At 36.2% G+C, this 17,533-nt stretch overlaps 1 protein-coding gene across 4 annotated transcripts in view; it reads right to left on the bottom strand.

Annotated features, from left to right (window-relative positions):
• The window catches only part of LOC149565143 (calcineurin B-like protein 3), a 197,452-nt gene that overhangs the window by 7,780 nt on the left and 172,139 nt on the right, over positions 1-17,533 (bottom strand). For all 4 annotated transcript variants that reach the window (XM_089818694.1, XM_089818692.1, XM_089818693.1 and 1 more), the window contains one exon: positions 12,930-13,042. In XM_089818694.1, the coding sequence (XP_089674820.1) occupies positions 12,930-13,042 (113 nt within the window). The remainder of the gene's footprint in view (positions 1-12,929; positions 13,043-17,533) is intronic.

The raw sequence follows: 17,533 nt of genomic DNA, 5'->3' as shown, positions 1-17,533 counted from the left end.
TAAATAGTAAGCCCCTCAAACTAAGCCAACTATAAAGTGAGCCAATCACTTTGCACACCATTAGTCTAGGTACCCCTACCAATTATAGCAACTCCTCAATAATGACTTGCTATAAATAGTACATCTCTAAATAATTGTTCCACTCAACAATACTATATCTCAACACTAGCACGAAGTTGTTCAAGCCCTTGCTAAAGATAGAAACCATAACTTTTCCAAAATAGACACTTACTACAGATAGTAAGTGGGTCAATCCGACTCAAATGAAAAGAAAATCTAAAAAATCTTGGGAGTGGGAATCAGCCTTTGGCTCTACCAACTAGACCCTCTAAACAACTCCATTAGCCTATGAGGGTTGGAAATAGGATAATCCTCTTAAAGTTGACAGTCACGAAAAAGGGGACATTACAAGTGAAGTTTCACTTTTTGAGTATTTCATGCCATAGGGCTATAGTTTGTTTAAATTTGACTGAAGTGTGTCATAAATTACACATGAAGGTTGAAATGGGGAAAGAAGGTTTGGCAATGTCATCACCTTCATTATCAAGTGCACAATCATCAAGGCCTATGTCATCCACTATTAATAATAGTCCAATTGAGATAAGAGGAAAGAAGAAGATGAATGGTGGTGAGAAGGGAGGAATAATTGAAAGAATGTAAATGCCCAAGCATGGGAATGGATAGAGTCATCCATTGCTAAATTTCTTTTTGCTAATGCTATCACATTTCACGTTGCTCGTTCCTCTTCTTTCAAGCAAATGGTAAAAGATATAATCATTATGGGTCCCTCATTCACACCCCTTGGTGATCATAAGCTATAGGCTACCCTCCTAGACAAAGAGTACTCCAAGGTTAATGTGTTGTTGGAGGATATGAAACAGACTTGGGTGAGAACAAGTTTTGTGACAGATAGGTGGACTGACGTTAGATATCGACCACTTGTCAATATCATTGTCATATCCCCTGCTAGTTCTTATTATCTAGAAGTCGTAGATTGTTTGGGGAAGTGTAAGGATGCAGAGTTCCAATTCACCATTTTGAGAAATGTCTTAGAGAAGTTTGGGTCTGCTAATGGTGTACAAGTCATCACAAATTTAATGTGTATGCAAATCAACTAGTTTGATGGTGGAGGCTTCTTATAGGCACATTTATTGGACCCCTTGTTGAGTTTGTGCGTTGACTAATGCATTAAAAAACATAGGGAAGATAGATTGGATGAAGCAAGTGGTGTTAGAAGCTAGAGAGGCTCAAATGCTCATTTGCAACCACCATACCTCACTTGTTCCTTTTAGGTCCTTCTCAAAAGAGTTCCTCAAACCAATTGAGACAAGGTATGTGAATTTTAATTACTTCATTTTATTAAATCAATAAATTATTGTTACATGTGTTTTCCAATAACATTGAGCCTAATAATCATATATATTATTGTATGTCACTTATTACCATAGTTATGGGACTCTGACTCGCCTCTAACTCGGAAAGTCAAAATCCGACTCGGACTCGGACTCAGACTCGGCAATCGGACTCGGCAAGGACTCAAAAAATCGAAAAACCCATGAAATTCAAAGATTTTTAAGGATTTAACGATTTTTTCATGCATCATTTAGTCAATTAACATCAAATAAACAATAATTGAGATAAATAGAAGCTACTTAACAAATACACAATTTTGCATAGATCACATAAGTATAACAGTGAATTTCTGAAGGAAAAAAATTGAATAACATAATATAAAGTTGAAGATTTAAGATTTAAGATTCAATCCTTAATAAATTTCTAACATACCACAACATCATTTTCAAAATTAATATACACTACAAAAAAAACACCTTCCAGAAATCTCCATCTTTTTTAAAAAAAAAAAAATTTAAATTTGGGAGAGTCCTAGGCTCAGGACTCAGCAGAGTCCCTGGACTCAGCAAGTCCACGTGGACTCTGCCAGGACTTAGCCGAGTTAGAGTCCAAAGGCCATTTGCCTCAGAAAGGCCACCTCTACCTCGGACTCGCAAAATCTCGGAACACTGTTTATTGCATCTTCATGGAGAGGATGCTTGAAGTGCATGAGCTTCTATAATTGATCGTGGTGAATCCACAATGCACCCGATGGTCTAATTCTAGCTCTCCTAAAGGAAGATCAATCAAGCAAAAGATCCTTGATGATAGCTGGTGGACCACAATGAGGTAAGTTGCTGATTTTATTTTAAAATTAAAATTAAGACTCTTTATATTACTGATTTTCATCTTAAATTGAAATTTCCAATTCTGATTATAAATTTATTATTCTTTCAAACTTTCTGTTCACATTTTCTAAATATCTTTGCTCTATAATATCACTCTCATCATAGATGTCATTAGATATGCTGATACAAACTCTCCTAATCTTGGAGAGATATGTGAGACATTTGATAGTATGTTAAGGAAGATAAAGAAAACAATTTTCGCTAGGGATTGCACTTTGGGGTTATATGAGCAACAAACATGGCCCATTGTGACGCAAAAGTGAAAAATAATAAATACCCCGCTTCATATGGCAGCCTATGCTCTAAATTCAAAATGGTATGCATAAATAAAACTAAGGGTTCCTCCATGCGATGATCCAGAGGTATTAGATGGGTTCTCACAAACCATTGATATGATGTTTTTGGAGGAGGCTTCTATACTTCACACAATTCCTTGACGTCACAAAACTTCATGGCCCAACATTGAGTAAACCACATGCGAGGTTGGATAGAATCATATTGGCACAGAATGATCGTACTGAATGGTGGACATGGCATAAGAGGGATACACCTCAATTAAAGGTGCTTGTCTCTCACCTCCTTGTAGAAGTTCCTAGTTCCTCTAGTGCAAAGAAGATATTGTCTACATATGCATTTATCCACTCCCTCAAGAGGAATAGACTTATCTCTAGATGAGAAGAGAAGCCAAATTGTCATGCATAGTGCTCTACGACTTTAGGATCAGCAGATTCCATCTTTATGGTGGGATGTTGATCTTGAAAGTGTTTCGCAAGTTGATGAGGAAAAGACACCGCTAGGATTGGTTGGGATTTTGTTGGATGAGGATGTGCTTGCACTGGAGCATGATAGTGAAAATGACTCGGATGAATCTGATTTTGATACAATGTTGAAAAAAGAAAAATAGGAGCAGCAATGTGCTTTGTTATTATGTATTTTGATTTATTTATTGAGCATGAAACTAAATGGCGACACTTTAGAATGGGCATTTTGTATGTTAAACTTATTTTTTTCTCATCATATGCATATTGCCAATGAATTATGAATCATTAATGCTTATTTAGTAATCGGTTGAAACTTGACTATTTACTTTTAGTATTTAGTGTATTGAAACAATGAAATGCTATATGTTAAAAGTTCTATGATGTTTTAATGGCATGCTTTAACCATATTTTCATATGAATGTAATGTATATTCGCAAATTTCCCTATATATCTTAAAATTCTCCTTATTTTATATAGTCATCCCCTTACCGTTGCCAAACCTGGCAAAAAAATTGTCGTCCCAAAAACATGTCCCATTACTAGAAATTTAGGACGATGCTAGTAAATATAGAATCTGAGTCTAGGGTGTTTATATGAACTTCTAATACATCTTTGTTTGATGTTAACAAAAAAAATGCATGAATATAATTTTGCAACAATATGTCACAAGGGAGTAATGAAGAGTTTGTAATTAAGAGAGAATTGCTAAGTACACCATGTGATCGTGATAGTTAAGAGAGAGCAGCTATGAAGGCGGTCTATTGTGTCGTGAGAGGAACCACTGAAGGCACCCTATTGCAAGTCCCTTTCCAACTCCTATGTCAAGGGACAATTCATGATCATAGATAACTCCATTTATAGAATAATGGAGAACCATATGATGGGAAAATTGTTGTCTTAGGCCACCCTATCATGCCTTTGTTAGTCCTCGGGGATCAGATTACTACGAGAGGGGGTGAATCAGTAATCTATTGATTAAGCGACTTTTCAACCACTCAAACCCTTATCATAGTATAAGCTTAATAACAACAAATTTAAGCATCACACATTTAAACACATCCACAAAATAATGCAACACTTGACACATATTTTGGTCTTGTGGAAACCTAACTTAAGTGAAAACCACAGTGGCAATTAGTACCCACAAATTGTGCACTCTTCTGAAGTTCGCCCTAGTAGGAGCTTAACCATATTAGGAGTTTACAAAGACATTGTTAAGTATCGCCCAGTCAAGGGATTTACCTCTAGCCTATTAGGCGTTTTACCCTGTCAAGAATAGCCTTGTTAGAGGACCTAGAACACTAATTAAAGTACCACCCTATTAAAGGATTTACAATAAAGCACATGTTAGGATTCAACTGGTTAAGGGATTTTGCTTCTACAACTATTAGAGAACAAGTAGAATGATTTTTTGAACAACACCTCCTTTGCTTGATCAGATCTAATGTAGCGTACACAAACTCTTCACTTCATTCCCAACTATCCCCTGGCTTGATTGCACCTTTACACTTCAACCGCACTATGATCAACACTTCAATTATTTTGCCTTCATCAAATATATAATGTTTTGTGAAACCCTAAATGTTCCATTGCCTTAATCTTACCCTAATACATTTGCCTTTTAATTTTAAACTCATCGATTGCATATCACGTGTACACACATCTCGATGCTCACAATGAATTTCCTATACCATGTCGTCCTATAACATTTTATTTGAATTCATGAACAACAGTCAAACACATTTTGACCAAACAAACCCTTCTACAATCTTCATGACAAACTTGCATCGATTCTTGTAATGCCAGATCATCACCCACAATCATTGAGAATGTCACCACATCGTGTCCACCTAGACCGAATTCACTAATTCATCCATATCGATCACTGATTTCCAATCTACCATCGGTAGCTCAATAACACAAATAGTTTGTCTAGAAACTTTGTTTATCTTTACAATACCTACTCATTGATTATCCAAATGAGTTGTGATCGTAACTACAACATCTACAAACCATTTTTTGCTTCCCTTGTGACCAATATACTTAACTCTTCATAGATTTGACGAAACAATCAAATCAACTATTGCCTATCACTATTTTAGCAATTGCACTAGTAACCTTCATCCAATCATAACTTACTCAAACTTTCACATCAAGAGTAGAGGTCATGCATTTCACTAGCAAATACACTCCTAAGTCATCCATAAGGATAGAAACCACTAGCAACCAATACAACACCCCATCACAGTCATACTTTGCAGATTGCTAGGAACCAAGGTCAATACTTGACATCAATGGCAACACAATAACTGAGCATCATTCAACCAAATTTGTATTATGACAACTCCAATCATCTCCTACCATACATCAGTTATACCAACAACCTCTTTACTCCACAACTTCTATAATTGGAATCTGCACACAACTTAAGTGCTTCAAAATGATGAAGATATATTCCCTTTATTCTAACCTTTGATATATTTACGAATAATGTTTGTGTTGTGACCTAATATTAACATGTGTGTGTGGTGAATGTGCGATTCATGTTACAAAAGACACAAAGAAACTAATATATTTGGTAAACCCTAACCCTAATTTTTTGCTATTATGATTTAGGGTAACTTCTAGGGCAACCTAGGAAAGGGACATAGCAAATATAGAAACAACCATTTTTTCAGACCACTAATATGGATACAGTTGGATATGACATACATAAAAAACTAAAAGATCCCTAATGTATCTCTTTTGTTAAACTGTTGTAATTTTTTTATATTTAATTTTGTTTTCCTGTTTATTTATGTTTTCTTGCAGAACTAGACAGAAGTGCAGAAAGGTTTGTTTGTTTTTGATAGTTTTATAACATAGAAAGGAATAGGGAACAACAAACATGAAACAAGATTGGAATAAATAAGGTATGCAGCAAAAATCAAAATTATTGCAAACCGTACAAGGCAGATTTGTCTGAATTATAGAGCCAAGCAATAAATCCAATGCATTTCCCAAAGCTCACATACAAATTTGATGTCAAATTGGAAGGTGAAGATTGTTCTCAAATCCAACATACATATGGAGGTGAATACAAGCAATACCCTATACACCACATAGTGTATCTGCTGCAAATGGCGTCCCACAAGCTGCAATGAACCACATCCCAACTAGGTAGATGATATGCCACGCTGAAACCCCAATGAGAATTGATGCCTCTGTCCCTAATCACCACGTACAATGCCTAAGAAATTCGGTGCCAAACATTGCTGAGGGCTACGTCCCAGCCAATCACTAACCTAGGGTTTGCGTCCCAGACTACAGATCGCCCATTCAGAGCAAATTCATAAACAAGGTGTCAAATATGCAAAAGATGATCTTAGAATGAAGCTTCTATCTCCTTATAACCCCTCTCAATTGCAAATCGAACCCTAAGTGTCTCCAAGTGGCGTTGGGTAGTGAAAGTGTTATAATTTCTTATTTTAATGTGGTCATGTTACTAGAAAATGACCTTTTTCCTCATAGACAAAAATCTGTTCACTAAAGCCCTAAGGCCGAAGAGAAAGATTTAGAGAATTTCGAGACCTTTCCAATGAGCCATCACACCATAGGATGTGCATTCAAATGAGGCCAAAAACCCCTTATTACTCCAAAATGGCTAATAACTTAGCCTTATTTAATTATTAAACGCCAACTTAGGAAATTTTAAAAATATAACCCAAATAGCCACAAAATGCCCAACTAACATCACAAACCATAAAATCATCTTGTCACCTGTCTGTGACTGAAGTCGGAAATCAAGGATCCACTGGCAATCTCATCCCTAAAATCTAGGGATGCTCCTAAAATTTAGGAAACAAGCCCTATCCCTCTGAAACTGAATCCAAAGAGTAATCTCATGGAGACCCAACCCTGGGCAAGATCATACCTCCTAAAAAGTAGGAACTGCCTCCTAAAAACAAGGAATGTCTCCCAACTGATCAATAACTGCCAGAACATCAAGTCCCCAACACTGAATAACTATATTGGGTCTCTATCCAACCCTGTCAGCCTACAAGACCCCATAATAAGCTAACTCGCATGTCTCTGCTAGACTAAGCTAAAAGAGGTGACATGACAGTCCTCCCCTCTCGGAGATGCTTGCCCACAAGCAATACAGAAATAATCCTCCACTATCCCAAGCAATCCAAATACAAAGCACTGATCGACCCCAAACCTGAAGTGTCTCATGAGGACAAACATACTCCCCATTGTAAGGTGTAGAAGTGAAGTAGATCACATCGTCACAGTAGAGTATCCACCCCTGAATACCCTTGCGGCCAAGAATCCAAACAAATGGCCATCCTGTCCTCCTGTCAAAATTCAAACTAGTAGCCGATCCCAAAACAGTACTGTTATGCAACTTGTCCCAAACCTCATACAATCTCCGTGGCAAATCTAAGGCACCCGCTCCTGTGTGTTGAGATATTGAGGGACATGGGGTTATGATCAAATCACTGTTACTATCTGAGTCCTAATTAGTAATCATACTCCTAGCTGATCCACCCTGAGACAGAAGTGGGCATGCCTTGAGCACGATCTTCCTTCTCCCCACCATAAACTCCAATTGTCTCTTCCTAAAATCTTGGCTTTATCTCCCCAAGTATTGCAACCACTGTACACCCAAAACTACATCCGTGCCCTCTAGATCACACATGTAAAAGTCCCTTCATGCCTATGCTCAACTGTGGGATACCCTTGACGCATTGCAGAGTAAGACCATTGGCCATAGTCACATCGATTCCTGGAAAATTTTGTGCTAGCAGACCACATCGGTCTACCATTCTTGTATTTATAAAATTATGTGTAGACCCATTGTCCACCAAACAATACACAGTATGCCCATGGATCATACCTGAGATGTAGAAGAGGTGAATCATCGATGCACCTAACAACGTAGCCATAGTCCCCTGTGTTGCGACTGTTACCTCAGCATCTTCGAGCTCAATTTGGACACCATCATCTTTGTCATTTATATCTCGAACCTCTTCATTGTCCGCATCTAATATGACCTCAATAAGATGTGCCTTTCCCTGCCCAAGGTACCTATGTCTTGGTACCCATGGCTCCTTACAAGAAAGACATAATTTCCTCCTCCTTAGTTCATTTCTAGAATCCAGGTCTACTTTGGGAAGTGGAGGTGGCATGTCCTTAGCCTGTAAAGGAGGTCTCTATGGTGCCTGTATATTCCCCGATGGTTTCTTATCAGTCTGATAAGAGGTAGGAGTGGTGTCCAATCTCAATGTCACATCAATAGCATCTGTAAGAGTGGCCGGCTGGAAAGAACGAACCAATCCCTTAAGCCTGTCCTGCAATCCCTCAATGAATAGCATCACACTACGCTTCTGTGTCATATCAAGTACCATAACTGCAATGCGCTAGAACTCATTAATATAAGCTTTTGCATGAGTAGTTTGTCTTAGATGAGCCAACTCTCTATAGTAAAGTTTTATATCCTTACAGTTAAACTGTGTAATGAGTCGCTCAGTGAACTCAGCATAGGAATGTACTAAGGCGTGACCCTGGGTAACCAATCCATGGTGCCACCAATCATAGGCAATCCCCTCTAGATGCAACACAACAAACTGAATAGCCTCACAGTCAGGCATGGGCCATAATGAAATATATATATCCAGCTTGTGAACCCAAGCTCGTGCACTCGTATCTCTTGAGCCATTATATGTAGCCAATGTGATCTTCCTAGTAGCTCTATGGAGGTCATAGTTCTGTTGCTGCTGTGATGGTCTATAACCACGATCTCCCCTGAACCTAGCTATATCTCTATGTTGTGCACAATACTGGGGAAGAGGGAAGACATCCCTAACCTCAGGGGGTAGAGCTCTCCACTCAGCTGTGGCTGCCAAAACTGACTCCTGGAACCCCACCTCTAATGGTTCCACCTATGCTAGCCGTTCACTTGGTATGAACTGAGGAAGCAATGGTCTATTCGCAATAGGTGTACTTTGGCGATGCCGCCTAGAGGAATGAAGGGAGCTCCCAACTAAAGAATGGGACTGATGGCTGCGCTGACTACCAACCACTGAAACTGATCTACTTCGCCTGCCTCTGTGTCCACCCATCTCCAAACACTCCAAGGTATCCTCTAATCTGTCTAAAGCCTGAGCAATCCTGGGCTGAGTAGTGAATAGGGTCTGCACCATCTCTCTTTCTTCATCATCCTAATTCCCTGTGCCGCCCACCTGTTCTTCTGCCATAATAGGTTCCTGGTCTATTCCAAACCCTTGCTCAAGTTGATCTCTCCTACGCATATAAAATCTGTGTATCTCAGCTCTTGGATACATAGATTTGTATTCAATCCACCAACTAGTGACTACCCAAACGCTAATATGAATTATCAAAACTTTTGATCCAATACCCAAATGCCAAAATGAATTATCAAAACCTTTTAGCCAGTACCCAAATGCTGAAATGAATTATCAAAACTTTTTAGCCAATACCCAGATGCCAAAATGAATTATCAAAATTTTTTAGCCAATACCCAGATGTTGAAATTTGTTGTGACAATTTGTCACAAACCCTACAGGCTAGCAGGATGTAAGCTCTGATACTACTGAAAGATCCCTAATGGATCTCTTCTGTTAAACTGCTGTAATTTTTTTTTTATTTAATTTTGTTTTCCTGTTTATGATGTTTTCTTGCAGAACTAGACAGAAGTGCAGAAAGGTTTGTTTGTTTTTGATAGTTTTATAACATAGAAAGGAATAGGGAACAACAAACATGAAACAAGATTGGAATAAATAAGGTATGCAGCAAAAATCAGAATTATTGCAAACCGTACCAAGCAGATTTGTCTGAATTATAAAGCCAAGCAATAAATCCAATGCATTTTCCAAAGCTCACATACAAATTTGATGTCAAACTAGAAGGTGAAGATTGTTCTCGAATCTAGCATACATATGGAGGTGAATACAAGAAATACCCTATACACCACATGGTATATCTGCTGCAAATGGTATCACACAGGCTGCAATGAACCACGTCCCAACTGGAAAGATGATATGCCACGCTGAAACCCCAATGAGAATTGATGCCTTTGTCCTTAACCACCACGCACAATGCCTAAGAAATTCGGTGCCAAAGATTGCTGAGGGCTACGTCCCAGCCAATCACTAACCTAGGGTTTGCGTCCCAGACTACAAATTGCCCATTCAGAGCAAATTCATAAACAAGTTGTCAAATATGCAAAATATGATCTTAGAATGAAGCTTCTATCTCCTTATAACCCCTCTCAATTGCAAATCGAACCCTAAGTGTCTCCAAGTAGTGTTGGGTAATGAAAGTGTTATAATTTCTTATTTTAAAATGGTCATGTTACTAGAAAATGACCTTTTTCCTCATAGACAAAAATCTGTTCACTAAATTGCCCTGAGACCAAAGAGAAAGATTTAAAGAATTTCGAGACCTTTCCAATGAGCTATCACACCATAGGATGTGCATCCAAATGAGGCCAAAAACCCCTTATTACTCCAAAATGGCTAATAACTTAGCCTTATTTAATTATTAAACGCTAACTTAGGAAATATTAAAAATATAACCCAAATAGCCACAAAATGCCCAACATCACAAACCATAAAATTATCCTGTCACCTACCTGTGACTAAAGTCGGAAATCAAGAATCCACTGGCAGTCTCATCCCTAAAATCTAGGGATGCTCCTAAAATTTAGGAAACAATCCCTATCCCTCTGAAACTGAACCCAAAGAGTAATCTCATGGAGACCCAACCCTGGGCAAGATCATACCTCCTAAAAAGTAGGAACTGCCTCCTAAAAACAAGGAACGTCTCCCAACTGATCAGTAACTGCCAAAACATCGAGTCCCCAACACTGAATAACCATAGTGGGTCTCTATCCAACCCTGTCAGTCTACAAGACCCCATAATAAGCCGACTCACATGTCTTTGCTAAACTGAGCTAAAAGAGGGGACATGACAAAAACACATACATGTATATTTAACACACTTTTTGAAGCTTAGATGTGATTTTCATTGCTTTAAAAGTAACATAGACACCTAAGTGCCACATAAATAATTGTAAGTAGATTAAAAAATTTACAACCTACAAAATAAGATACAAACTAGGACCTATAATAATACAACTGTCATTCAACTCTCAATTAAGATGAAATGATGTAAAATTGTAAATATTTATTAAATCAGAAAATATCTAAATATATTAAAAATTAAATATAAATAACTAAAAAAAATTAAAATATTCTAAACCTAAAATTAAAAAATAGAATTTATCAAACAAAAAAATAAAATAAGAAATTGCATGAATGATTTTTCTTAATCAAGTTTAGGAAGGTTCATGCCAATTTTTCTAAAAATCAAGACAGAGCATTCCAACAAGAATGGAATATCAAAGGGTTATGGGCATGTGTCTCTACAGTGTCTAGCATGTACATATGAGACATCTATTTCAGATATGGAAACATTCGGCTAGGGAAGGGCACGGATGTCTTTGGCTACTCTATAGTCAACAAAGTTGAAACATGGTTATCGTTAACATGCGCGCCCTTACTAGAAATGAGAGAGGAATCATCCAATGGGCTCACCACATATTTATTGTTCTTTAAGGCAGATATAGATAAGCCCAAAACATTCCCTTTAAAACAAGTGTCCCCAAATGAAAGAAGTGAAATTTTGAAAACATGGAAAGAGTGGTAAAAATGTCCAATTTTATGGCAGTGAGAGCACACCAAAGAGGAACACTCCAAAGAGGAACACTCTAAGCGAAAAGTCTGCACCTAGAAACCTAGCTTGGATTGTAACTTATTAGTGTTTCTTAGAAACTTACCATTCTCAACACACAAAATCTGGGAAAGCAACCAAACATTTATAGTCTAATGAATGAAAGCAATCAAGATATACAATGTGTTCTTCCCTATAGTTTATAATGCAAAATGGTCTTTAGGTGAAATCATCTTGCACATATTAGAAAATAGTATTGTTTTGGTATAATGTATTGCATCCATGCCTCGAATAATAATGAATAAAGCTATATTTCTTTATGTAATTTTACATGATACATCATGACCCTACCCTATAGTTCATGCTATTCTATGCTCAATAATGATGGTTATTTTGTTGATACACCACAATTAAAAATGCATAATCAGAAATTGCATTTTAATTATGATTATAAACCTTGCAGTGAAATGATGAACAAAAACATGTCATAGAGCAATGGCCTGGTGACAATGTAACAATGTATGCTCTTCAGATGATTGGAAAAGAAATTGTATGTAAAATAACCACATGTTCTCTTTTACTAATAATAGACCCACAGATGGTTTTTCCTATGAAAATTCTTAGCTCTGGTTCACCTGATCTAGGTTTAAAACCATTAGATGAACTACACTAAATTTTTTTTAAATTGTATGATTTACAATGATTCATTCAATACTGTACTTTTATTTTAATAAGTTAATTACATACCAATTCTTTCTTATGAAACCATATTCCATGGCATTTGCTCAAAAAGAAAATCAATGCCAGTATTTCAGAAACAAAATCAAAAGAATCACATACTAGACTTTTCTTTACCTGTCATTATTTTATTTGTACTTTCCGGAATAGAGATAAACCATGTAAATTTCATTTTTAACTGAGATAAAGTGTCATATTTTCTAAAAAAGGATGACAAAGAACAAGGCTCTTCCATTCTTCCATGTTTCATTTGTGACTGTCCTTTTTGTTCTATTTAAAATTGACAGGCCAATTCTTTCTTTACTCGTGAAAGCAATTCCATAGCATTTACTCGAAATAAATTCTGTGCCAGTATTTCAGAACTAGAAGCCAAAGAATCACATACTAGACTTTTATTTTATCTACCATAATTTACACATCACAATAGACATAAATGATTATAATTCATTTTTACCTGAGATATGGAAGTGTCATATTTTTTAGAAGGGAAGGATGGCGAAGAACAAGGTTCTTCCATTCTTCTTTATCAATTTTGCCATCATGTTTTGTATCTGCCTCCTCAAAAGTCTAAACAAATAGAAGTAAAAGCACATAGTGAGAGAGCAATTCAAAAAGTGAGTTTAAATTACACTGGCACAAAAACCCATAAATCCACATAGATAGATCAAGGTAGAAGGAAAATGAAAAGGCATCATGCATGTATTAATTTTGCAGACAATATTTCATATATCTAAATATGCGCATCAGCTAAAGAAACTTGTAGCTATATGATTAATTTGTAGAGTAATTATGCTAAGGAATTGTAAATATGATGAATAAGAATTATTGTTGGACATTTGAGTCAAGACTATGGCTATCACCAAATGCTTTAATCATGCATAGGATACATGTTGATGTGAGTTTTGTTCCCCTAGAACATGCACAATCAAATACTTAATGTTTCATGATGAAACATCAAACACTCAATCCTCTCTTGATATAAGATCATCCCTCTGTTAGAATAGGAAATACTGAGAGGGGGGGAATTAGTATTTCACAAACTTTTGCCCAATTATAGATATCATTAACAAACTTATAACTTGCATATGAAAGTAAAGTGATTATGTTGAACGGTAAACACAACCATAAAATAATGCAACACATAACACCATATTTTGTTAACTAGGAAAATCCTAGCCAAGGGAAAACTTTGGTGGGGATGACACCCACAAAATGATGCACTAATCAAAAGTATCCTGTGAAAGATATTGACCATGTTAGGAGTCTATTACATCCGTATAGTGTCTCGGTCCTTGTTAGAGGACCAAGCCTTGTTAGAAGCCTCAACCTTGTTAGGAGTTGTTATTACAATTACACAAAGTATGCAAGATAAACCCACTGCCCAAACATGCAATATACAATAATGTTCTTCAATACAAGAGATAAATACAAAAACCTCTTACTGTTGCTAATATCTTCAATATTTGATTTGCCTTTGCTGCTCTTCACAAAACTTATCATATATTCGCACTACTCTGATCAAACATCAGTATTTTGCATCTCAAAACAATAGATTATCAATGTCATAGACATCTTCCAACTTTGCATTCCAAGTTTTGTCCTTTATACCAAGTTATTGCAAAATAACCTGTACTGTCAGCCTTCATACCTTTCACACGTGTCCCAAAACATAACATTATAATTTGCCCACTTAGGGTTAACGTCTAGGATGTCGTCCCTACTTAGTTAAGTAATTGTTTTGGTAAACAAAACAATTCCTTAACCCAAAATACCCAATTCTTTATCTTTATTCTATTTGAGTTGGCTTATTACTGCAACTACAAAAATTGTTGTAACTTCTTCCATACAATCCATGCAACCTCGCACACTTATAGGCATAATCAACAGACTCTATTCTACCTGTCCTTAAGTTCACAAGTACTGATCAACTCTTACTAAAGCTCGCCAATCAAATCTGTGTCTCTGTTGTCAGATAAACTAAGTGATACTTAGACAATTTTCCTAACTGTCAGAACTATATCCTCACATCTTGCGCACTTTATGCTGAATATATGTTTTCATAAATAACAACATCATACTGTCTAACCTAGCCAAATTGCCAACACACTCATGTAAAGCTTGCAAAGTAAGATCATGAAATGACTTCAAGGTTCATTCTTAATCATGAACTTCACTCTACTTTATGATGACATGTTGGTTGTCACAAAGGGACTTACGCTATTCATTCAATGGACGTCAACTCTTGTACTCCTAAGGATTTAGCTTCACAATGTGCAATGAAATTATAGGTTCTGGCTTTTTTATTTTTCCACTTCAACTCCAACTAAAGCCTATAACATACTTCTACTTCTACTTCTATGAATGCAAGGAATCAATGATGACTTGGACTCTACGAGGCATAATCTCACTATCGGCTCCACCCACCTTGTGCAAGCTTCTAAGGAACACTCAAATGATTTTAAAATCAATATCCCCTCTCCAATCCCATCAAATGGATACAAACTAAAGATTGAACATCAATTGAAGTTAAGTGCATTCAATCATCAACTTACCACACAAGGCACCCTTACCATCAACAAGAGACTAGTAGCCCAGATTTGTTTGAATCAAATAAGTAAACATCCACAACAACTTTCATCCAACTAAACTAATTCAACATGAAAATAAATCTACTCCAAGTGAAAGATTGAGGAAACCATACAAAACTCCAGAGAAATAACAAGTAATTTTCCATGAATAACCAACAATGAACTATCCATTACTTTGACAAACATTATAGCAACAATCTTGATCAAGAATCTCGCTTAGCTATCCTACTCAAGTCTCCTAGCTCTCTACTACCTCCAATCTCTAAGCCAATGCCTTACAAATGTGAAGGCCTTATAGTAGTTCCATTACAACGAAGGGCCAAGATTGATTCAAGATCAAGGATCGAGATTGCTTCCCATAAACCCTAATTAGGATTGCCAAATTTGCAACCAATTACATGAAGGCACCAATTCATGGGCCAATAAGAAAATTACAATGATTTTTTCAACCAATGAGAAAATAGGACACATGGCATGTTGTGATAGATTGTGCTTGAAACTGAAATTTTCTAATTGGAGGAGACAAACAATTGCCACTTAATTTCCTTGATCATCACCTTGACCTCTAGCTTCTCCTTGTAGTGTCATTTTTTGTTGATGTGATGATGGAGGGTATGTGCACCAACAATGCTATGATTTTTCCAAGATTTTCCAAGAATGAATTTCAATTCAGCCCTCTTCCTTGAATTCAACTTGCAAAACAAAGGAGAAAAGCATTAAATTTGTGAAAAAATATCTGAAAATAAAATCACATCAATAATAAACAAAATTCATCCTAATTTTAGTGTTAAAATTCATTTTTCTCATAACTCTCCAATCTACTCATTTGATTTGTCTTGAAGTAATTCAAAGTCCCTTTTTAAATCATCGTAAGCTAGGCATTTCAAGGGTGATAACACCTTAGTTTTCTAAATTAATTGCAAAATTAAAGCACTAGCATCAAAAATCTTTTGATTTGCATCCATCGGTTGCATGAATAATTCATGGTGGGGAGTTCTAGTGATTATAGAGGATGAGAGTTGGTTGGTGGAAAATCCTTAGTGTTGGGAATTTCCACTAGGGAAAATCCTTAGCGTCGGGAACTTCCACTAGCGAAAATCCTTATCGTCAAGAATTTGCACCGAACATGGTGTAGCCTATCTTTGTCTTAAAACCTTCCAAACTTCATCATTGTCGCCCAATTTTATCCTAACTTCACCTTCTATACCCCAACACTTGCTTAAAATGCATTTTGGTAAAGAAAATGAAAAGGTTAAAAGTGGTGGAAATTCCTTAGCGTCAGGAATTTCCCCCCATGGAAAACCCCTAAGAAAATTACCATTTTTTCTTCTCCTCATTATTTTAGCATTGCATTGATAAGTTTGCTACTATAATAAGGATCCCTCATAATGCTTGCACATCACCTTGTCCTACAGGGAAATCTTGAGATTTTTGGGCAAATAAGGGGAAAATCTTGAGCATCAAGAATTTTCCCTCAATGTGTTGCCATAATCCTTCTCCTATTTCTCAAACATACAAAACTGTCTCACTCGGAATAAAATTCTACCTACCAATGTGGACTTAGACTAAGAAAACACCTCGGAAGGAAACCAAAACTCTCACACTTTGTTCCCAACGAACCAAAAAATGCTCAAAATTTTTTATATGCAATGGCATGTAAAAGGTCCACTTTTGATGGATTTTACATGTAATGACATATAAAATGTTCGCTTTTGAAGACTTAAGTGATTTAATAAGCACATGTCAATTTAAATTCATTAAGATATTACTTAAGTGGGACATAAATTACATTTACATATCATATTAATAATATAACATGTAAATATCATTTAAAAAGTGATATTTACTAGAGCATTTGATTTAAATGCTAAAAATTTAATTGAACTATATAGTTAATATAGTCACTTAAGTGAAAAATCAAAAAGCAAACTCAACTTAAAAATATAACATAAAGTGCACTATAGTTACTTTAAGTGAAAATTTAAATGATAAAGTAACTTAAAAACATAACATAAAGTGAATTTAAGTTATATTTTTCAAAAAGTGAATGTCAAATTAAAAATATAACATGATATTTTTAATTCGTGTTGTTGCATCAAAAAAGTCCACTTTTTGAAAACAACCATATCTCTTGACTGACAACTCCAATTACGCTCTAGGTTAGATCAAATCAAAGGGGAAACCGAAAACCATAACTTGAGCAAGACCAAAGGACTAAAAACCAACAAACACACACTCAAAAGAAAAGAAAAGGATGATGAAGGCCTCAAAAATCAAGCATAGACTCAACAGAAAGAAAAACGAAAAGGACTTGACGAAAGCCTTCAGTAAAAGAATTTGATATGCGACTTGGAATTGATTGATCAACCAACATTAAGCAATTGAATATCAAATTCAACTTAGAGAGATGCAAAACTAGTTTGAAAAAGTTTCGTACTTGTTACCTGCATTTTGTGGTGACAAAATGCAA

The sequence above is a fragment of the Cupressus sempervirens genome, chromosome 3 (genome assembly GCF_028749045.1).
Source record: "Cupressus sempervirens isolate cs-2001-9-10 chromosome 3, ASM2874904v1, whole genome shotgun sequence".
In the NCBI taxonomy this organism is placed as follows: Eukaryota; Viridiplantae; Streptophyta; class Pinopsida; order Cupressales; family Cupressaceae; genus Cupressus; species Cupressus sempervirens.
The sequence above is the reverse complement of the archived record's forward strand: the minus strand, read 5'-3'. Positions and strand labels throughout refer to the sequence as shown.